Source organism: Salvelinus alpinus, chromosome 7 (assembly GCF_045679555.1).
Source record: "Salvelinus alpinus chromosome 7, SLU_Salpinus.1, whole genome shotgun sequence".
NCBI lineage: Eukaryota > Metazoa > Chordata > Actinopteri > Salmoniformes > Salmonidae > Salvelinus > Salvelinus alpinus.
The window spans coordinates 30,053,599-30,077,652 of NC_092092.1; the positions used below are offsets into that span (position 1 = coordinate 30,053,599).

The 24,054-nt window shown below is 42.2% G+C and overlaps 3 protein-coding genes across 5 annotated transcripts in view; 2 read left to right on the top strand and 1 right to left on the bottom strand.

The window, feature by feature from the left end:
- The window catches only part of mprip (myosin phosphatase Rho interacting protein), a 71,449-nt gene extending 68,999 nt beyond the window's left edge, over window positions 1-2,450 (bottom strand). For 2 of the 3 annotated variants that reach the window (XM_071409773.1, XM_071409774.1), the window contains exon 1: window positions 1,511-2,450. In XM_071409773.1, coding sequence (XP_071265874.1) covers window positions 1,511-1,714 — 204 coding nt within the window. In that variant the 5' untranslated portion in view covers window positions 1,715-2,450. The remainder of the gene's footprint in view (window positions 1-1,510) is intronic. The other variant, XM_071409775.1, reaches the window with a different exon arrangement.
- Window positions 2,451-9,275: 6,825 nt separating this feature from the next.
- dhrs7cb (dehydrogenase/reductase (SDR family) member 7Cb) lies at window positions 9,276-13,281 on the top strand. The gene is made up of 7 exons (XM_071409776.1): window positions 9,276-9,450; window positions 10,552-10,708; window positions 10,920-11,032; window positions 11,562-11,772; window positions 11,854-11,946; window positions 12,187-12,339; window positions 12,652-13,281. Exons 2-7 carry the CDS (start codon window positions 10,555-10,557, stop codon window positions 12,837-12,839), a joined length of 912 nt encoding a protein of 303 aa, XP_071265877.1. The 5' UTR covers window positions 9,276-9,450; window positions 10,552-10,554; the 3' UTR covers window positions 12,840-13,281.
- A 1,395-nt stretch (window positions 13,282-14,676) lies between these two features.
- Window positions 14,677-16,760, top strand: LOC139580775 (dehydrogenase/reductase SDR family member 7C-A-like). Its single transcript, XM_071409777.1, has 3 exons — window positions 14,677-14,833; window positions 15,045-15,157; window positions 15,687-16,760. Exons 1-3 carry the CDS (start codon window positions 14,680-14,682, stop codon window positions 15,840-15,842), a joined length of 423 nt encoding a protein of 140 aa, XP_071265878.1. The 5' UTR covers window positions 14,677-14,679; the 3' UTR covers window positions 15,843-16,760.
- Window positions 16,761-24,054: the final 7,294 nt, after the last annotated feature.

A 24,054-nucleotide genomic window follows, 5' to 3' on the forward strand; every position in this document is an offset into this window, starting at 1 on the left:
TCCAGGTCTAACCCCACAGTAATCACAAGCAGGCTGTCATACACACAGAGAAACGCAAACACACTCACTAATACACAAGCAGAGAAACACATGCACACTTTCTCAATCACACACATTTTGTGGAGGAGAGGATGCTTGCTGGCGTTGCTGTTCTTAAGCCATGTTCAAGGGCCCATCTGGACCTCATCGCATGGGATCAATTATAGGATACAACAGAAACTAGCTAATGATCTCAGAGATAGAAATCCTCTCATTCACTACTTCACTGGGTGAAGGAAACCAAGGGGACTTGTAATACGACTTGAGTACACATACAGTATTTCACCGGATGTGCTACCTTGTCTCAGACCTGCTGTTTTCAACTCTCTAGAGACAGCAGGAGTGGTAGAGATACTCTAAATGATCAGCTATGAAAAGCCAACTGACATTTACTCCTGAGGTGCTGACCTGTTGCACCCTCCACAACCACTGTGATGTATTATTTGACCCTGCTGGTCATCTATGAACATCTTGGCCATGTTCTGTTATAATCTCCACAGCTAGAAGAGGACTGGACACCCCTCATAGCCTGGTTCCACTCTAGGTTTCTTCCTAGGTCATTTTTTCCTAGCCACCGTGCTTCTACACCTGCATTGCTTGCTGTTTGGGGTTTAGGCTGGGTAATCTGTACAGCACTTTGGCTTTATAAATACATTTGATTGATTGTGGGGACTTTATGTGTAGGCCTACACTTAAGTTGAATTTGGGGTCAAGTTCAGGAGGACACAATCTTCTTGTTTGCGGCCACAGTTATCGGAGCGTGGCAGCACAGTCCCTTAAGTCAGCTGGTGACCTTGCCTGCCAGTCATATGGATGTTTCAGGACAATGTCTCCCAAAAATTGGACAGGATCCACGATGGGTCAGCTGATTCCTCCTTTTGGGAGGATGGTGTTATTTGCCAGTAATAAATGTTATTCCTAACCTGAAGCTGGTCAAACCTCCCTTATAAAATGAATCTATCCAAATCGAATGTTCATTTGTAGCTTTACACCAGGGTCCTATTATTACAACTGATTCCTCATATTGAACCAGTGGTTGATCGTGAGAAACACTGGTTTTCTTCCTAGCAGACCACGCCTTAGTTTGTCAGACTGAAGCAGGAGATTATACATACATACACACACCATTAGTTCATCTCTAAAGGAGTCAGTCTTCAACAAATGGTCACGGAATGAGGACACAATCAGAATGACACACACATGCTGAACTATAAATAACAGACACTTCCAATTAATAGACTTGAGGATGGCAAAGTAGACAACATGAAATTACATTTTCAGTTTCTAAAGGTTTTAGAATACTAACTGGAAGTTTGACTAGGTAGCTGGCTAAAATATTGCCAAAATTCGACTGTTACACAACTTGACAGTAACAGCAAACTCGAGACGCCCAAATGGTCACATTGTCGCATAGGTGTTTGTAACATGTGAACTGTAATGTGGCTACATCATCACAATAAAAATTATTTACCTGATTCAGATCTTGATCGGTCAAGAGATGCAACTCCCGAGGTTTGAAGCAGTTCTGACATTTACTTTTATTAAAAATGTTCGCCTGAAATTTTCTGCAAGGGTTCTCTTTCGCTGTAGACATTGTATATCGCCTCCGTTCACCGTAAATGCAAATTAGTTCAAAATTGACGACTGGATAATCCGTTCTCTGCGTTTCTTTCATCCAATTTGGAACAAGGGCCCAGCAATCCAACGCATGATGATCCAAATGACTATATAGGCTAACTAACGTTAGTGGTCTTGAGTTTTACACACACAAACCAAATTCAAGGTTTCTATTGTTTAGTTGTACCCAATTTATATGATCCAATATATGACTGCTAGTCATCAAGATAGCGAGACACCATTCTTGTACGTTATTCAGTCCATGGCCTGCCCTTAATTCACAAAGCCGAACGAGTAACGTTAGCTAAGCGATTAACAAACAAACTAGCTTGGTTTTTGTAATCATTGACGTTATTGTGCAAATTGCAAAAACAGCAACTGCACATTATAACATGCACCCATTTGACGGAAAATCGCAAAAGTGGAGGTAGCTGGCTATGAAGAGCTGGCTAGCTACATTCGTAGCTAGCAGTTGCTCTTTGCAAAGTCTACCACCACTGCTTCTTCGCTGGCTATAGCAGTAAATTAGCTAGCGAGCTAGAAATCCTCTCGCCTAGCTGTTTAGCTTGGGTTAAAACGGTCCAGAATATAAATGTTCAGCGAAATTCACTCCCCGTTGACACATAGTAAACGGACAAAGCGCCTCTTGCAGAATCATTGAAGCATCAACAACTTTTTCGGTTTTGTTTTGATAACCAGCTCCGCTAGCTGCTCCCCTGGTTTATATTCTTCCTATTTTCAGGCGAAATCTTTCCCAGTGGAGAGGTCGCGAGCTCACAGATTTGTTAGGCATTGTGAACCTAGTTACGGTCACGTGATCATACGGCATCATTTCAAAATAAAAGTCCTCTGTAATTGTTTTACTTGACTTTTTTTTCTGATTTAAAATCACAAATATTAAAGTTTGAAGTGACTAAAATATGAATTTATTGAAAAAACTAACAATGTATTATTGAAATCAATTAAGAAAGATCGATTTACTGTCTCATAATTTTTTTACTCTAAATTATAATGATGCAACAATACCAACACTGTTGCTGGAAGTATTAATGGTTTTAAACTACTGTCAACTCTTAACAGAACATGTTTTGAAGAAAACATTTTCACATTTTCCCTGTTCAAGGGCAACTTTTTTCAGGGCAACAGCATAGTTTCTGCTTAGGTTCTTACCTTCTGGGGAGTTTTCTTAACCACTGTGCTTCTGCATTACTTGCTTTTTGGGGTTTTTGGCAGAGTATCTGTAAAACACTGTAAACAGCTTTATAAAATATATTTGATTGATATACATATTTAAACTAAATAAGATATAGCACTATACAGCTATTTTCTACCATATTGTTAATTATATACAAGTTGTCTCCAATAAAGTGGGGTGATTTGGAATCCTCAGACTACAAATTGAATCTGGTGTCAAACCAGGAAGATCTGCGTCATTCTATAGTTCTTTGGAGGAAAACCTACTGTTACCAAAACCGTCTTTTTATTACAGCATTATACAGCTATGTGTTACTGTACTGTTGGAACTACACAAATTGTCTCCAATAAAGAGGGGGTGATTAGGAATCCTCAGACACTCTACTAATAGGATATTCTGTCATGCCATGAAGATTTGTGTAATTCAATCTTTTTGGATAAAAATCTACTGTCAACTGTCACAATTTTTTTTTAAATCATTATAGCAATATTAAGGCTTTTGCCAATGTACTGCTAATTTTATAGAAGTTGTCTCAAATATGGGGGGAGGGGGGATTTGGAATCCTTAGACTCTCTGCTAACAGGATCCAGTGTCATACCATTCATATTTGCGTCAATAGTCTTTTTTTCGGCAGAAAGCTACAGCCACCACTGATTTATTTTTATTTTTACGACAGTCACTATCATATTGTTCCAATAACCTACTGTCAGTCAATTCAAATCCAATTGTATTTGTCACATGCGCCGAATACAACAGGTGTAGACCTTACCGTGAAATGCTTACTTACAAGCTCTTAACCAACAATGCAGTTAAAATAAATAAACAATAATACCTAAAAATAAAAATAAAATAAAATAACAAGAAATAAAAGTAACAAATAAAGAGCAGCAGTAAAATAACAATAGCGAGGCTATATACAGGGGGTACCGGTACAGAATCAATGTGCAGGAGCACTGGTTAGTCAAGGTAATATGTACATGTAGGTAGAGTTATTAAAGTGACTGATTAGATAATAACAGAGAGTAGCAGCAGAGTAAAAGAGGGGGTGGGGGAGGGCAATGCAAATAGCCTGGGTAGCCCTTTGATTAGGTGTTCAGGAGTCTTATGGCTTGGGGGTAGAAGCTGTTTAGATGCCTCTTGGACCTAGTCATGGTGCTCCGGTACCGCTTACCGTGCGGTAGCAGAGAGAGCAGTCTATGACTAGGGTGGCTTGAGTCTTTGACAATTTTTAGGGCCTTCCTCTGACACCGCCTGGTATAGAGGTCCTGGCTGGCAGGAAGCTTGGCCCCAGTGATGTTCTGGGTCGTACGCACTACCCTCTGTAGTGCCTTGCGGTCGGAGGCCGAGCAGTTGCCATATCAGGCAGTGATGCAACCAGTCAGGATGCTCTCGATGGTGCAGCTGTAGAACCTTTGAATAATAACCTGTATTATTATAACTTTACATAATCCCCTGTATTATAGTAGATCACTGGTTAATACAGACAATACCCTTCCCTTATTTCAACCCACATTTCTGACCACAAATCAGGTAATAATTAAACAGATACATGTGCTGTCTGTCCAGTTGATGTAAACTTTCCACACAAATATTCATTTGAAAAAACTAAAGACCTTCACAGTAGATCTGTTGTTTTTTAACAGTGTAATAATATTTTATAATTGTTTACGTTTCTATAACAATCAATAACTGTAATAACAGTATATAGCAATGCAACATAACTGTTTATAACAATGTACAGCACATCCACCAACGCACGGATGCATTTCAAGAGCGTCAAATATTTAGTTTTTGAATCCTCAGACCTCTGACTGGGAACATGGGAAACACTGCCATCTAGTGGAAAGGGAATTAAATATTATTCCAGATATTATTTAATGAGGAATATTGAACTTTATATCATGAATTCCTTTTCAACACATTAATATTTAACATTGTTTAATACACATTTCGATGTCCCCTTATTAACATGTACTGATTGCATATTTTATTTACCCACCTTGGCAAAGTTCCTATTTACAAATAACCACCAGAACTCAACAATAAGCCTCAATACTTACCAAAATAGCATCAAAAGGAGAGGTTAGAATCAGATTAAAAGAACGCATATTGAAACAGGCTAAACATACTACGATTTGTGATATTGTGCTCAAGTAAAGGGAATACTTTTACTTTGAAACTTTTTGCGCGATTTAGGACTCGTTAAGGGACGTCAACACCTAACTATAGCGATTTAAAAAACCGTTCCAATTCAAGTGAACAGCAGTGTTCACACTACAACGCTAACTACAAAAAGAGTGGAGAACAATAACTAGAGCTATCATTTGGGTCACTTTCAGAGCGATTTTTCTTCCCGGTCCCTCCAACCATAGAACATTGACAATCAATCAAAAGCTCGTTCTATTGAAGCATTCTTGATTCTAGGTGCTTCTTAGAGAAGCGAGAAGGCAGAGCGCACTGGTAAGCATGCCTGAATAACTGCGCATGTGTGAGCATGTTGGTGGCCACATCGGCTTCCTATTTCGCAACAAAGCATCCTTCACTCATGCTGCCAAACATACCCTCGTAAAACGGACTATCCTACCGATCCTTGACCTCGGCGATGTCATTAACAAAATAGCCTCCAGCACTCTACTCAGCTAATTGGATGCAGTCTACCACAGTGTCATCCGTTTTGTCACCAAAGCACCATATACTACCCACCACTGCCACCTGTACTTTCTCGTTGGCTGGCCCTCGCTTCATATTCGTCGCCAAACCCACTGGCTCCAGGTCATCTACAAGTCTCTGCTAGGTAAAGCTCCGCCTTATCTCAGCTCACTGGCCACCATAGCAGCACCCACCAGTAGCACGTGCTCCAGCAAGTATATTTCACTGGTCACCCCCAAAGCCAATTCCTCCTTTGGCCGCCTTTCCTTCCAGTTCTCTGCTGCCAATGACTGGAACAAATTGCAAAAATCACTGAAGCTGGAGACTCGTATCTCCCTCTCTAATTTTAAGCACCTCACAGATCAGAGCAGCTCACAGATCACTGCACCTGTACATAGCCCATCCATCTACCTCATCCCCATACTGTTATTATTTATTTTGTTCCTTTGCACCCCAGTAACTCTACTTGCACATCTATCACTCCAGTGTTTAATTGCGAAATTGTAATTATTTCACCACTATGGCCTATTTATTGCCTTACCTCCCGTATCTTACCTCATTTGCACACTGTATATAGACTTGTCTATTGTGTTTGAATGTATGTTTGTTAATTCCATGTGTAACTCTGTGTTGCTTTTGCCGCACTGCTTTGCTTTTGTCGCAGTGCTTTGCTTTATCTTGGCCAGGTCACAGTTGTAAATGAGAACTTGTTCTCAACTGGCCAACCTGGTTAAATAAAGGTGATATATATATATATATATATTATATGTTTTATTAATTATAGGACACTTGGGAGAATGATGATCCACGACAAACAGCTCATGAGAAGGCCATGTTTTTGATGGTAGGCCTATCTGTTAACGCCAGTACATCCTCACAAAATATTCAATATGACAGGCCTGCTAATGTGCCTCTCTGGTCCTTGTAAACTGTCGAGAAAATGCCCTTTGCTGATCCAAATGTTTTTGGGGGAATTAAGCATGCATTCAAAACCAGTGGCGGTCAGTGCCTTTTAAGATGAGGGAGGACGATTTTTACAACATATTGGATGACTGGCATTCATATTCCATTCACCCAGTTCAATGTAAAAGTGATGGGTTTAGGCTACTACATGATACTTGAATTTTCCCTATACCCATCAGGAGGTTGCTACAACCTAGCTTATAAATGAAAGTTTACAATGTAGGTGCACAAGTCGACAAATTTGAGATGACAGAGAGACACATGCAATACCTGTCACACCCTGGCCATAGAGAGGCTTTTATTCTCTATTTTGGTTAAGCCAGGGTGTGACTAGGGTGGGCATTCTAGTTTCTTTATTTTCTATGTTTTCTATTTTTTTGTGTTTGGCCGGGTGTGGTTCTCAATCAGAGGCAGCTGTCTATCGTTGTCTCTGATTGAGAATCATACTTAGGTAGCTTTTTTCCCACCTGGGTTTGTGGGTAGTTGTTTTCGGTTTAGTTTAGTTACAGAACTGTTCGTTTGTCTCTTTGTTTTTTTGTTCAAAGTGTTCTGAGTTAATAAAAAAATCATGAACATGTACAACGCTGCGCTTTGGTCCACTCCTCATTCTTCATCAGACGAGCGTTACAAAACCGCCTTGCACACTCTTGCCTGCATCTAGCTGATATCGGGAGTAATCACTAGTCCAACATTTGCAAACAAGAGTTAAGTTTGGACAAATTCAGGTATGTTTATTCCTGTTTTGTTCCGTTTGCTTCTGTTTCAGAAATGTTTTTCAACAGAATTGGCGGAATGAATACACCCCTGATCACGTGCAAACACAGTTCACTTTTATAGCAGCCACGTTGTATTCCTTCTCACATCTATGCACTCTCCTCCTCTCACCTTTTCCCTTCGCTTGTGGACTTCAATGCACAACACATCAGCAGTATGTGACCAGGCGGAAAAAAAAATCCAAGCCAAACCAAATCATAACCGCTACACACAACTTACATCATTGTCACCATATTAGCTAAAGTAACATCATAATCAACATAGCTACAGTAATAAAACTAACGCGTTTGAAAACCTGATACAATCATGCAGTAACATTAGTGTGCAGCTTTTCATAGTTCGGGCTAGGCCCCTTAGTTCCAGTGAAAATACATTTTAACGCTACAGCATACAATGATATTCTAGACAATTCTATGCTTTCAACTTTGTGGCAACATTTTGGGAAGGCCCTTTCCTGTTTCAGCATGACAATGACCCTGTGCACAAAACGAGGTCCATAAAGAAATGGTTGGTTGAGATCGGTGTGGAAGAACTTGACTGGCCTGAACAGAGCCCTGACCTCAACCCCATCAAACATCTTTGGGATGAATTGGAACGCCGACTGTGAGCCAGGGCTAATGGCCCAACATCAGTGTCTGACATCAGTAATGCTCTTGTGGCTGAATGGAAGAAAGTCCCCGCAGCAATGTTCCAACATCTAGTGGAAAGCCTTCCCAGAAGAGTGGAGGCTGTTATAGCAGCAAAGGGGTGGACCAACTCCATATTAATGCCCATGATTTTGGAATGAGATGTTCGATGAGCAAGTGTCCACATACTTTTGGTCATTTAGTGTATGATTACATTGTGCATGTATACAGTAAACTGGGAATTGAGCTCACAACCTCTTGATTCACTGTACTTTAATCTTCCTGTTACGCCACCATGTCCGTGTCACGTATGAGTTAATCGGACTATTCTCAAAGTTTTCAGACCTCTTGACTTTTTCCACATTTTGTTACGTTACAACTTTATTCTAAAATGGATTAAAAAAATTAAAACGTTTCCTCATCAATCTACACACAATCGGGGGAGAAGGACCTTGGTCAGGAAGGTGACCAAGAACCCGATGGTCACTCTGACTGAGCTCCAGAGTTCCTCTGTGGAGATGGGAGAACCTTCCAGAAGGAAAACCATCTCTGCAGCACTTCACCAATCAGGCCTTTATGGTAGAGTCGCCAGATGGAAGTCACTCCTCAGTAAAATGCACATGACAACCCACTTGGAGTTTGCCTGAAAATAGCTGAACAGTGACACTCTCAATCCAACCTGACAGAGCTTGAGAGGATCTACAGAGAAGAATGGAAGAAACTCCCCAAATACAAGCTTGTAGCGTCGTACCCAAGAAGACTCAAGGCTGTAATCGCTGCCAAAAGAGCTTCAACAAAGTACTGAGTAAAGGTCCTGAATAGTTATGTAAATGTCATATTTCCATTTATTTTAGAATATTTTTTTTGCTAACATTTCAAAAAAACATGTTACTTTTGAATTATGGGGTATTGATGAGGGGGGAAAAACTGTTTAATCCATTTTAGAATCTTTTTTGGATAACGTTTCTTTGGGACCATCAGGTGATGTACTGACAACAAATGTTCTTGCAACGTTCCCATGAAACGTGTCTGTAACATCTTAAAATGTTATATTCTGAAAACATGGCTCATTATTTTGTTGTGTTGACTCTGTTAGACAGAGTTAATACACTTACAAATATTGAACCATTTTAAGATACAAACCTTAATTGTAAGCGGCATTAACTTGTAACCTTTATGTAATCTATTCCTAACCTGCTGAATGACTACATATTGCTACTGGTTGGTCAAAATTCTCCCTTCTGTTTTTTTTATATTAATCTCTAGCTTTGCCACAGCCAGTTCACCAGGGTCCTATTTTAAGTAAATTGGGGGGGGGACACACCAATTGTCCCCATTCGTTTTGGCAACATGGTGGCATGTCTAAGATACTATGGGCACCACATAGGAGTATTAATGGCTGGTTCCGCCACATGCTATTATAAGCAACCGCTCCCACACCTAAGCAGTGGGTCCGGCAGAAACACAGAGGGGGAGTTGTGTGAATGGACGGCGGGATAGAGGCATAGAGAGGGCGAGAGAAGGGATACTTCTCGGTTACCTAACTGAACCTGGAGAACAACCGAAGATTAGCTCCTTACGCACGCTGTAAGTGAACCCGAGAATAACCCAGATTAAGTGTGTGTATTTGTTTGTGTGTGCTGTAGCCGTCTATTTGTTAACCAGGTGATAACCCAGAGATCCCTAGGTCTTGTCAACCTACCCATGCCTTGGCTGTGCTGTTGTGTGCCTGTGGTGCCTGCATACAGAGCACAAATATCCCTTTTGCTTATGAGAATTGGTGTCCCGATAAGTTATATTTCTTATTGTATAAGGCGGGTAAGGTCATAGATAGCCTACTGTAGGCTATGTTTGTGTCCCCATTTGCTGGCGTATCCAGTGACTATCCTGGAGGTGACACAGTGCAAGGCATTTAGTGGTGACAGGCAGGTTGGTCTGGCCCAGACTATATTTAGCTGTCTTCCTCAGACACTCTTTATATGGCCACACTTGTCAGCAGTGCTACCAGACTCACCCTGCAAAACCCTGAATGCTCACATGCACAGGGTATAGACAGATATACATAGATTAGAGGGGGGAAATGTTCTGTGTATTGACTTTTGTCTACAGCTACTTGACATGATTATGGCTACTAGTGTGGCTATACTTTAGTTATATTGTCAGTGTGAGGAGTAAAGTAGAAGTGTTTGCTCTCTAGGGGGTTAAGTGGTGTCTTCACCATGTTCTTGCACCGATCCAATCCTTGTAGATCTATACCAAGAGTCTAGGTTTGGAAGTGGGCACAGCTATCCTCGGGAAGGGTTCAGCGTCAAACCCATTTGACTGCCTCTACATGCTGAAACGTGACCCTCACATTTCTCTGTCATCCTCATTCACATCTTTACGTTTTTATAGGAAGAGGTGTTTAATGTTGTCCTGTGGTAGACAGCTGATCTGGGCAACAGCAGCATTCTTCCATAGCCCCAGGTTCATTCCTCAAATGTATAAATCTTGTTACACTGCGTTTACTACAGTTGAAATATTTTGTTATTTGATAACATTACGTTGAGATATGATTTCTGTTTGTCAATGATACAGACACATGATTGGAACTTAAAATATCGTACATCACAAACCACAGACTGAAATACACAATTTACTGATGGCCTCCCTATCTCTCTCCTTCTCCCCCCTCTCTCTCTCCTGCAGAAGATGGCGCTCCCGACTGTGATGGTGCTGCCCATGCTGATCGTGGTGGCTGCTGGGATCTACTACATCTACAACGAGATCATCCAGTACATGTCCAAGTCCATGGTCAAGAACAAAGTGGTGGTCATCACTGATGCTGTGTCAGGAGTGGGAAGTGGTGAGGATTTGATATTCTTATTTGTAATTCAATCTCAATTCAAATGGGGATTCAAAAATAGCCTGCGAAGAATAAGTCTATTAATGTTCTGACCGTATAGCCAACAATGTAATGTTGTTCAATTCTGAAACAGAGGACTGGGTAAATGCCACCGTTGACTAAATCCATCCCTCTCTCTATCTTTCTCTCCCGCTCCTCTCTCCCTCTCCAGAGTGTGCTCATCACTTCCATAAGGGTGGTGCCAGGCTGATTCTGTGTGGGGCCAGCTGGGACAAGATGGAGTCTCTGTACGACACATTGACCAGCGGGGCTGACCCCAGAGTGGTGAGTAACACTAATAGGTGCCCTCCTTGGTGGCCTTGAGCAAAAGGAAAGTTCCAGTTAGTTATTATCATAGTTTTGTGCTCGCCAGTTGTCTCGGCAGTCACCGCTGCTGGTTCCTCTTCTGGTGGCAGACAATGGCAGGATATCCCCTTTGACAGTGCACTGTCCTCTGGGTATCTCTCCTGCACAGGGCAGAGCAGTGGTGTGTTCATGGAAAAATAACAGATCTCACCAACTTGAACACTAGAAAAGGGCGATATGATGATGAGCAAAGACATACGCTATTTGGAGTGTTAGTGAAAAAGGTAAATGTGTAAGAGGAGGTTAAAGTTCGAGTTAGCGGTTAAATCATCCTTTCTTTCAAGCACAACCACATACTTTAGTGCTGGCTGTCTTCAGACCCTCACACCCATGTTGCTATTGTATTGCTTACTGTAAAAGTCTGCGTAACAGTATAAAATCCCTCTCCTGTCCTTCCTTCTCTCATACATATGTCCTTTTCTTCTGCATCCCTCTCTCCTCTGCTCAGACGTTCCCTCCCAAGCTGGTGCTGCTGGACTTCAGTGACATGGACAGTATGCCTGAGGTGGTGGATGAGGTGGTGGAGTGCTACGGCTGTGTGGACATCCTGGTGTGTAACAGCAGCATGAAGCTGAAGGCCCCCGTACATACTGTCTCACTGGAAATGGACAGGAACATCATGGACATCAACTACTTTGGACCCAGCACCTTGGCCAAAGGTATGAAGGACTTTTCCCTGGAGGAAAAAACATGTTGTGTTGCAACTGATTGATTCAGTTATTGATTGATTGATGTTGCAGGTGTCCTTCCAGCTATGATGTCTAGGAGGTCTGGTCACATTCTATTGGTCAACAGCATCCAGGGCAGACTGGCTATCCCCTTCAGAACCTCCTGTATGGATGCATTACATATTCCCCTGTTGCATTCATAACACCTCGTATGAGATGAAAAACCTGTTGCACTTTCAAAGAAGAATTTGTAGTTCTCACAGTCTGATGCACAGGATTCCTGAACAGTACAGTTCAAGATAATGATTAGACACAGTTTCTCTTCTGCAACGTATGGAATGAGTCTCAGCAATGGGTGAGTCGCGTCCTGTTTATGTGTGTGTGTGTGTGCATGTGTTATTCCAGACTCGGCCTCAAAGCATGCGGTGCAGGCGTTCTTTGACTGCCTGCGAGCGGAGGTGGAGGAGTATGGGATAATAGTAAGCACTATCAGCCACACCTTCATCAACGCAGCTCTACCCTCCACCCCTCCTGCTAAACCTCAGGGCCTGTCCACATGTGAGTACATACAGCTCTCTCTGTCTAGTGTCTGCAAACATATGCATGTACACCTAATGACTTCCAAACAAAATGAGGGCGGGCAGTATATGAGAACAGACTTACACATTCATAGACTTGAGTCTATAATGATTTTCAGACTAAATCATTAGGCAATATAGCATATATTGAGCGAGTAACAAAAAATGCATATTCAATGTGATTATTCTGAGGTCTTCAGTTGTCATTATGTTTTAATATTTTGAGCACGTTCATTTTTGATCAAACCCTGTTATGTTATGCTAACTCGTGTCTTGCTCCTTCTCTCCTCAGTTGGCGTGCGCCCGGCCGATCTGGCCAATGAGATAATGCGAACGGTGAGCAGGAAGAAGAAAGAGGTTTTGCTTGCCCACCCCATCCCCTGGGTCGCTCTCTACCTCCGCTCCTTCTTTCCCTCTTTCTTCTTTGCCGTGGTTGCTGCTGGAGTGAAGGACTCCGCCATGGCAGAACAGATGCAGTAGAAGGAAGAGAAAAGAGAAGAAGAGAAAATTAAATTAAAGAAGGACAATAGAATGTATAGTGTATTATGGCATAATGCAATGAAATCTAACCCATCAGAGGCCTATGCCACATGGACATGGCCTCTGATGTTATTGCAGTTTGCCTTGGGTCCTGTAGATGGCAGCAGTTCACTGTTGTATTCTTAAGTTTGCCTTGGGTCCTGTAGATGGCAGCAGTTCACTGTTGTATTCTTATGTCATGCCTGTGCAGAAAGGATGCCAAAGTTGCACCACCCACCACTATCAAAATTAACTTTTGCTCTAACTTTAAACATTGTTTCTATTGGATATTTCAATGTTTAACCTAACCATAATTAGAATATATGGCCTCATATGTTGTTTTGTGGGTGATCGTTAATGTTGTCTTTTCATTTGACCAATACACTTGTCCATGTGAATTACATTATTTGTCTGTGATTTTTATAGAAAACATTGATATAAATATTTATATTTCATTGACATTGTATATGACATGAATGTCTAGCAGTAATACATATTTGGTATTGATATGCGTCGCGCATTCACTCACTTCACAGTCATGTGACAACTATCTCTGTAATGAGCCCTCCGTGATATTGTCATGTAAATGGGTCTGAGAGAAAGGTTCTCACCTCCAAGTCTGCATGTGTGTGTATTTGTTTAATTGTATGGCCCAGTCTGAGGTCCAGCTGGCCTGTATGTGTGTTAATCCTGCGGGTCACTTGCTCTCTAGGGATTTAAGTATGGGATTATAATGACAGAACTACGTGAGTTTGTATTTGGAATTTCGCAAATGTGTAATTTAATTTCGCAAGCTTGTATCATGATGTGTGAATGATTTAACACCGGCCGAAAACTTGTTACTTGACATTTGAACACATTCAAGATCTGGAAGCGTAATTTATTTTCAGAATTATTGCAAATCCGTTTACGACTATGAATATTATGCTGTGAATCAAAAATACACTTGAAGATTTTGAATCTGCGCGCGCTACGAGTTCGTTCACTGTTATGTAGAACGTTTTGTAAATTTGTAGGAATAGATTTGTAAGTAAAACATTGATTGGGCTCTGGGGGCAGGACCTTTTACTCCTGACTAATCGGTTCCATCTGCCAAAACCACAGTTGCCTAACCATTGGCTAGATTGTTCCATCAAAATATCAGGAAGTAAGCAAGAGAGGATGAGGTAAAGAAAACTAAAACAATCTACTTAAAAGGTAACGTTAACCATCTGTGTATATCTGTGTACGTCGATTTATTGGGTGAAAAGACATGACCGTAGTTTGCTTATCATGTGAAATATAATCAGTGGTGTAAGTGTAACAGTATAACTTTAAACCGTCCCCTCGCCCCGACACGGGCGCGAACCAGGGACCCTCTGCACACATCAACAACGGTTGCCCACGAAGCACGGTCGTTACCCATCGCTCCACAAAAGCCGCGGCCCTTGCACAGCAAGGGGAAACCCTACTTAAAGTCTCAGAGCAAGTGACGTAACATCTTCACATCTTTACGTTTTTATAGGAAGAGGTGTTTAATGTTGTCCTGTGGTAGACAGCTGATCTGGGCAACAGCAGCATTCTTCCATAGCCCCAGGTTCATTCCTCAAATGTATAAATCTTGTTACACTGCGTTTACTACAGTTGAAATATTTTGTTATTTGATAACATTACGTTGAGATATGATTTCTGTTTGTCAATGATACAGACACATGATTGGAACTTAAAATATCGTACATCACAAACCACAGACTGAAATACACAATTTACTGATGGCCTCCCTATCTCTCTCCTTCTCCCCCCTCTCTCTCTCCTGCAGAAGATGGCGCTCCCGACTGTGATGGTGCTGCCCATGCTGATCGTGGTGGCTGCTGGGATCTACTACATCTACAACGAGATCATCCAGTACATGTCCAAGTCCATGGTCAAGAACAAAGTGGTGGTCATCACTGATGCTGTGTCAGGAGTGGGAAGTGGTGAGGATTTGATATTCTTATTTGTAATTCAATCTCAATTCAAATGGGGATTCAAAAATAGCCTGCGAAGAATAAGTCTATTAATGTTCTGACCGTATAGCCAACAATGTAATGTTGTTCAATTCTGAAACAGAGGACTGGGTAAATGCCACCGTTGACTAAATCCATCCCTCTCTCTATCTTTCTCTCCCGCTCCTCTCTCCCTCTCCAGAGTGTGCTCATCACTTCCATAAGGGTGGTGCCAGGCTGATTCTGTGTGGGGCCAGCTGGGACAAGATGGAGTCTCTGTACGACACATTGACCAGCGGGGCTGACCCCAGAGTGGTGAGTAACACTAATAGGTGCCCTCCTTGGTGGCCTTGAGCAAAAGGAAAGTTCCAGTTAGTTATTATCATAGTTTTGTGCTCGCCAGTTGTCTCGGCAGTCACCGCTGCTGGTTCCTCTTCTGGTGGCAGACAATGGCAGGATATCCCCTTTGACAGTGCACTGTCCTCTGGGTATCTCTCCTGCACAGGGCAGAGCAGTGGTGTGTTCATGGAAAAATAACAGATCTCACCAACTTGAACACTAGAAAAGGGCGATATGATGATGAGCAAAGACATACGCTATTTGGAGTGTTAGTGAAAAAGGTAAATGTGTAAGAGGAGGTTAAAGTTCGAGTTAGCGGTTAAATCATCCTTTCTTTCAAGCACAACCACATACTTTAGTGCTGGCTGTCTTCAGACCCTCACACCCATGTTGCTATTGTATTGCTTACTGTAAAAGTCTGCGTAACAGTATAAAATCCCTCTCCTGTCCTTCCTTCTCTCATACATATGTCCTTTTCTTCTGCATCCCTCTCTCCTCTGCTCAGACGTTCCCTCCCAAGCTGGTGCTGCTGGACTTCAGTGACATGGACAGTATGCCTGAGGTGGTGGATGAGGTGGTGGAGTGCTACGGCTGTGTGGACATCCTGGTGTGTAACAGCAGCATGAAGCGATTTATCGATTTATTGGGTGAAAAGACATGACCGTAGTTTGCTTATCATGTGAAATATAATCAGTGGTGTAAGTGTAACAGTATAACTTTAAACCGTCCCCTCGCCCCGACACGGGCGCGAACCAGGGACCCTCTGCACACATCAACAACGGTTGCCCACGAAGCACGGTCGTTACCCATCGCTCCACAAAAGCCGTGGCCCTTGCACAGCAAGGGGAAACCCTACTTAAAGTCTCAGAGCAAGTGACGTAACTGATTGAAATGCTACTAGCGCGTACCCGCTAACTAGCTAGCCATTTCACATCCGTTACACTCACCCCCCTTTCAACCTCCTCCTTTTCCGCAGCAACCAGTGATCCGGGTCAACAGCATCAATGTAACAGTATAACTTTAGACCGTCCCCTCGTCCCGACACGGGCGCGAACCAGGGACCCTCTGCACACATCAACAACTGACACCCACGAAGCGTCGTTACCCATCGCTCCACAAAAGCCGCGGCCCTTGCACAGCAAGGGGAAACCCTACTTAAAGTCTCAGAGCAAGTGACGTAACTGATTGAAATGCTACTAGCGCGTACCCGCTAACTAGCTAGCCATTTCACATCCGTTACATAAGTACTTAAGTAAAAATACTTGAAGTACTACTTAAGTAGTTTTTTTAGGATATCTGTACTTTATAATTTTGAGAACTTTTATTTCACTACATTCCTAAACAAAATGATATACTTTTTACTCCATACATTTCCCTGACACCCAAAAGTACTCGTTACATTTTGAATCCTTAGCAGGACAAGAAAGGGTCTAATTCACACTTATCAAGCGAACATCCCTGGTTATCCTTACTGCCTCTGATTTGGCAGACTCGCTAAACACATGCTTAGTTTGTAAATTATGTCTGAGTGTTGGAGCGTGCCCCTGGATATCCGCAAATAAAAATTAAAAACAAGTCATTTGTGCCTTCTGGTTTGCTTAATATTTGACTTTGAAGTTATTTATACTTTTACTTTTGATAGTTAAGTATATTTAAAACCACATACTTTTACTCAAAGTAGTATTTTACAGGACAACTTTCACTTTTAGTTGAGTCATTTTCAATGAAGGTATCTTTACTTTTACTCAAGTATGACAATTGGGTACTTTTTTCACCACTGAATATAATGGTACATTTCAGACAAACTCCAGGCCAGCCATTGCATTTACAGCCGCTGTTGAGTTAGCTATCTGGCCTCTGACGTTCAACCTGACTTTACCATCAACTGGCTAGCTTTATCAGGCAGCTTTAGATATGAGGGGAAAATCAATATATTGGCTAGTTAATAACCGTCTATCTTATTGATAGTTCATACAAATGGCATTAACGTTAGCTAGATAGCTAGCTAAATTGAAACTGCTGGGAGAATGGTAGCGAGTTTACTCCCTCCATCACCACTGCAGAGTAGATAACAAAAACTATAGCTATATTTTAAAGACTTGTTACTGACTATTGAACACTTTTTTTGTCAAACTACTTCATTCTACTGCCTGTTTACTGATTTAATTTGTGACTGAAAAAGTTGTCAAGAAAAATTCCCCTCCCAATTTCATTGCAAATAGACTAGCTAGCTAAAAATAAACTGCTGACAACTTGATCAAACTTATAAATATGTAAAACAGCACATTTAAGGTAGTTGTGGTTCTCAGCAACACGAAGCAGCACTGAAATTTGAGCTGGGAGGTTAATTTCTTCCCCCTTTCAGGTTGAAACATCCCTAACACCCAGAGAGATCTAAAGAACTTGGGAACCTCCCAGCCATCAGGAAAATCATATTGTTCTTGGAGTTGATTGACAAGGTTAAGTAGAGAATAACACGTGTGGATCTATTTCTATCATGCAGAATTGTAGCTCATTCAATAATACATACATGGGTGATTTCTGTCCCAGGGGATTAAACTGTGCACGTTTTTGTTCAATTTAGACCACAATTAGTTACATTTGGTGTTAGTGAAGTACTGGAACAAAAACCTGTACACTCCTTTGCAGAGAACCTATGGTTGTCATGACTTCAATTGAATAAATACTGTTACCATTTTCATTTGTTAATCTATGCAGGTTTGTCATATGATTTCCAGGCGCTTGGTCAAGATGAATACAACAATACTCCAAGGCAGGACATTTCCCTGCATCCAGGTTGAGGCCTGCTACCAGCAGAAACATTGAACACTTCATGTCATTAAGTCATGCATATTAAAAAAAAAAAAAAAAACATGTATAGCTAATACTCCAATCATATGAGCGGATAAGCGCTATGCACCATAAACCTGTCTACTCCCGGAGTAACTCCCTTTCAGAGATACTTTAATTAGAGGGTTTTCCAGGAGGCCCTGGGCCAATGGGAGGTCAGGGGAGGGCTTAGGGGTCAGAGGGAGTGAGAGCAAAGTTAGAGACATGAAGATACAACTTGAACCACAGAGTAAGGCTACCTTCAAACCAAAATGCATGTCCAACGAGGCTGTTTGTTCAGGAAAAACACTGTTTTACATTTGTAATGGTTTGATTGATAGTCTTTGCAACTTTTCTGATGGACAGCACAACACTACCCTAGTCCCCCCCTATTGAACACCATTGAGTTGCTGCGTCTTTTAAGCATCCATTTGTCTTATTGGACCCTTATAGTTTCAGGTAAGACCCAGATGCAGACATTGTCGAAGTAACAAAAGTTTATTACTAGTACAGGGGCAGGGACAAGGGCAGGCAGAGGTCAGTAATCCAGATAGGGTACAAAAGGTCCAGAACAGCAGGCATTCTCAGGGTCAGAGCAGGCAGGGGTCAATAATCCAGTGTGGTGTGGCAAGGTATAGAACGGCAGGCAGCCTCAGGGTAGGCAGAATGGTCAAAACCGGGAAGAACTAGACCAGACAGGAGCACGGGAAAAACCACTGGAAGGCTTGACGAAACAAAATGAACTGGCAACAGACAAACAGAGACCACAGGTATAAGTACACTGGGGATAATGGGGAAGATGGGCGACACCTGGAAGGGGGTGGAGACAAGTACAAAGACAGGTGAAACAGATCTGGGTGTGACACTTATACAATGGGTTACCAACATATTCAAATAATAATTGACATATTTTCATAGACTTTATTTTGATTAATTTATTCATACAATTTCATCCTTCCACAAGATATAGTTCCGACACACATCTAGGGTTGCTACCCAAGCCAGCTGGTACTTCGTTCTATCGGTTCGGTTGCCAGAGATGTGACCCAGTCGCCAAGTCTTTTTGTTCTGTATCTATGGACGTGACCCAGTTGTTCGTTCTAAATGTTCTATTGTCATACTGGCTGGCAACGTTCTTATCCCTTGCTTGCTAACTAGCCAACTACAGCTAACTTACAGTCAGGTCAAACAGTGCAGCCCGAATAACAACAAAGTAGCTGCATTTGCATTTGATTAAGCTGTTTTCTAGTGACATATATTTGGACACATCCATAACAATGCGCGATTTCACCTGGCATAGAAAATGTGCTCTCTAGTCAGGGCACAGTTGTTCATAGGAGCTAGCCAACAACACAGCTAACACAACCACTTCAAACTGAAGCTGGAAAGACTGCAAACTAGCTGCACTTCATTTCGTTTTACCTGTTTTCTATTGATAGTTATTTGTATACGTCCATAGAAATTATGCTGATTCATGATTTCAACTGGCTGAGAAAAGCTGCCTGTCACGACACGTTCAATACTATGCGACAGCTGGTGTTATGTGTGCTCCCTCTCTGGCCTCTAGGTCAGGGGCTTTGTGATGGCCACTCCAATACTTTGACTTTGATGTCCTTAAGCCATTTTGCCACAACTTTGGAAGTATGCTTGGGGTCATTGTCCATTTGGAAGACCCATTTGCGGCCAAGTTTTAACTTCCTGACTGTCTTGTGATGTTGCTTCAATATATCCACATAATTTTCCATCCTCATTATTGCATCTATTTTCTGAAGTGCACCAGTCCCTCCTGCAGCAAAGCACCTCCACAACATGATGCTGCCACCCCCGTGCTTCATGGTTGCGATGGTGTTCTTCGGCTTGCAAGCATCCCCCTTCTTCCTCCAAACATAACAATGGTCAGTATGGCCAAGCAGTTTATTTGTGTTTCATCAGACCAGAGGACATTTCTCCAAAAAGTACGATCTTTGTCCCCATCTTTTTTTATTGCGGTTTTGGAGCAGTGGCTTCTTCCTTGCTGAGCGGCCTTTCAGGTTACGTTGATATAAGACTTGTTTTACTGTGGATATAGATACTTTTGTACCTGTTTCCTCCAGCATCTTCACAAGGTCCTTTGCTGTTGTTCTGGGATTGATTTGCACTTTTCGCACGAAAGTACGTTCATCTTGTGGAGACAGAACGCGTCTCCTTCCTGAGCGGTATGACGGCTGCGTGGTCCCATGGTGTTTATACTTGCATACTATTGTTTGTGCAGATGAACGTGGTACCTTCAGGCGTTTGGAAATTGCTCCCAAGGATGAACCAGACTTGTGGAGTTTTACCATTTGTTTTCTGAGGTCTTGGCTGATTTCTTTTGATTTTTCCATGATGTCAAGCAAAGAGGCACTGAGTTTGAAGGTAGGCCTTGAAATACATCCAGAGATACACCTCCAATTGACTGAAATGTCAATTAGCCTATCAGAAGCTTCTAAAGCCATTATATCATTTTCTGGAATTTTCCAAGCTGTAAAGGCACAGTCAACTTAGTGTATGTAAACTTCTGACCCACTGGAATTGTGATACAGTGAATTATAAGTGAAATAATCTGTCTGTAAACAATTGTTGGAAAAATTACTTGTGTCATGCACAAAGTAGATGTCCTAACCGACTTGCCAAAACTATAGTTTGTTAACAATAAATTTGTGGAGTGGTTGAAAAACGAACCTAAGTGTATGTAACCTTCCGACTTCAACTGTATGTAGGTAACGTACTTTGTAGGTAACCAATAATTACAAGTAAATACTCCTCAAGATACACTTCATTTTAACTAGCTAAATCATGTGTAACACCTGGTAAATACATTGTACATAGGCAAATATTACATGTACTCTGTGGATTACTAGTGTGTTTATCCTCCCACTTGGATGTGTCACGCCCTGACCTTAGAGATCCTTTATGTCTCTATTTGGTTTGGTCAGGGTGTGATTTGGGGTGGGTATTCTATATTCTTTAGTTCTATTATTTGTATTTCTATGTTTTGGCCAGGTAGGGTTCTCAATCAGGGACAGCTGTCTATCGTTGTCTCTGATTGAGAACCATACTTAGGTAGCCTTTTTCCCACCTGTCTTTGTTGGAGGTTAACTTTGTTTGTGGCACTTAACACCTTTAGCTTCACAGTTGTTGTGGATTGTTTATTGTTTTTGTCGGCGTCATATAAATAAAGGAATATGTATGCTCACCACGCTGCGCTTTGGTCTACTTCTGTTGACGGCCGTGACAGGATGGTACTTTTGGAAGCCTCAAAAAGAGGGCTAGAGTGCTGCTGAGGCTACTGTAAACCTTAATTGGAAAACAGTAGGTTTAAATCAATTATTTGGTGACATTAATATATTTTGTATAGTTTTATCTAAAATGGATACCTTTTAATGTTTCACTATTTTTTTTTGTGATTCACTGAGGAGGATGGTCCTCCCCTTCCTCATCCGAGGAGCCTCCACTGCCCTCAAGATACCCTTCATTTTAACTAGCTAAATCCTGTGTAACACCTAGTATATACATTTTACTTCGGCATATATTACATGTATTCTGTGGTGTACTAGTATGTTTATCCTCCCACTTGGATGGTGCTTCCAGAAGCTTTAAAATGAGGCCCTATATCTGATCTGTTTTTGTAAACTCAACCAAGTTAACCCTGTAAACTATTACAGACCACAAAGGGAAGCACAGCCGCGAGCTGCCCAGTGACACGAGCCTACCAGAAGTGCTAAATCACTTCTATGCTCGCTTCGAGGAAGCAACACTGAGGCATGCATGAGAACATCAGCTGTTCCGGACGACTGTGTGATCACACTCTCCGTAGCCAACGTGAGTAAGACCTTTAAACAGGTCAACATCCACAAGGCTGCGGGGCCAGACGGATTACCAGGGCGTGTGCTCCGGGCATGTGCTGACCAACTGGCAGGTGTCTTCACTGACATTTTCAACATGTCCCTGATTGAGTCTGTAATACCAACATGCTTCAAGCAGACCACCATAGTCCCTGTGCCCAAGAACACAAAGGCAACCTGCCGAAATGACTACAGACCCGTAGCACTCACGCACGTAGCCATGAAGTGCTTTGAAAGGCTGGTAATGGCTCACATCAACACCATTATCCCAGAAACCCTAGACCCACTCCAATTTGCATACCGTCCAAACAGATCCACAGATGATGCAATCTCTATTGCATTCCACACTGCCCTTTCCCACCTGGACAAAAGGAACACCCATGTGAGAATGCTATTCATTGACTACAGCTCAGCATTCAACACCATAGTACCCTCAAAGTTCATCACTAAGCTAAGGAACCTGGGACTAAACACCTCCCTCTGCAACTGGATCCTGGACTTCCTGACGGGCCGCCCCCAGGTGGTGAGGGTAGGTAGCAACACATCTGCCACGCTGATCCTCAACACTGGAGCTCCCCAGGGGTGCGTGCTCAGCCCCCTCCTGTACTCCCTGTTCACCCACGACTGCATGGCCAGGCACGTCTCCAACACCATCATTAAGTTCGCAGACGACACAACAGTGGTAGGCCTGATCACTGACAACGACGAGACAGCCTATAGGGAGGAGGTCAGAGACCTGGCCAGGTGGTGCCAGAATAACAACCTCTCCCTCAACGTAACCAAGACTAAGGAGATGATTGTAGACTACAGGAAAAGGAGCACCGAGCACTTCCCCATTCTCATCGGCTTCAAATTCCTTGGTGTCCACATTAACAACAAACTAGAATGGTCCAAACACACCAAGACAGTCATGAAGAGGGCACGACAAAGCCTCTTCTCCCTCAGGAAACTAAAAAGATTTGGCATGGGTCCTGAGATCCTCAAGGTTCTACAGCTGCAACATCGAGAGCATCCTGACTGGTTGCAGCACTGCCTGGTACGGCAATTGCTCGGCCTCCGACCGCAAGGCACTTCAGAGGGTAGTGCATACGACCCAGTACATCACTGGGGCAAAGCTGCCTGCCATCCAGGACCTCTACACCAGGCGGTGTCAGAGGAAGGCCCTAAAAATGGTCAAAGACCCCAGCCACCCCAGTCATAGACTGTTCTCTCTACTACCGCATGGCAAGCGGTACCGGAGTGCCAAGTCTACGACAAAAAGGTTTCTCAACAGTTTTTACCCCCAAGCCATAAGACTCCTGAACAGGTAACCCAGGACTATTTGCATTGTGTGCCCCCCCAACCCCTCTTTTATTCTGCTGCTACTCTCTGTTTATCTTATATGCATAGTCACTTTAACTATACATTCATGTACATACTACCTCAATTGGCCCAACCAACCAGTGCTCCCGCACATTGGCTAACCGGGCTATCTGCATTGTGTCCCACCACCCGCCAACCCCTCTTTTTACGCTACTGCTACTCTCTCGTCATCATATATGCATAGTCACTTTAACCATACCTACATGTACACATCACACATGCTTAAATTCACACACTTTTGATAGACTTAAACACCTGCAAATTATCAAGATGTCAAAGTGTCGTCAACAAAAACTTAAACAATAGGCATATAGCAAGTGCAGCATATGGCATACATTTTTCACATGCAAATTGCACCTTTCGGTTGTGCTCAAAGCATGTCCTTCCGAAAGCAGCTTTTATTTCTCAACTGATAGCAATGAACCCAATCAGTCCTCCACGACAACAAAATCAACAGAGTAGGCTAATAAATTCTTAGTTTTTGGATTATGCTCAGGTAAAACAGTTTGGCTAATCTATATTTCCATATTTCCAAATCCTATTCTTGAAGATCAAGGGATATTAAGTTAATTGGAATGAATGGAAAGCTGACAGTTTTGTTTTCTGTAAAAATATAGCTTAATCATATTTCTATCTGTAGTAGAAGCCTATATAACCAACCCAACAAGTAAAATGCATCATCCATTTATGGCCAGCTATGTAAACTCTAACATGGATTTATCCTGCAATGGATGTCCTTCAATTGGTAATATTCATTTTTGTCTTCTTCTAATGCCTTCTGAACAGATTTACTTTTATTGGGATGGGTCTTATCCTTGA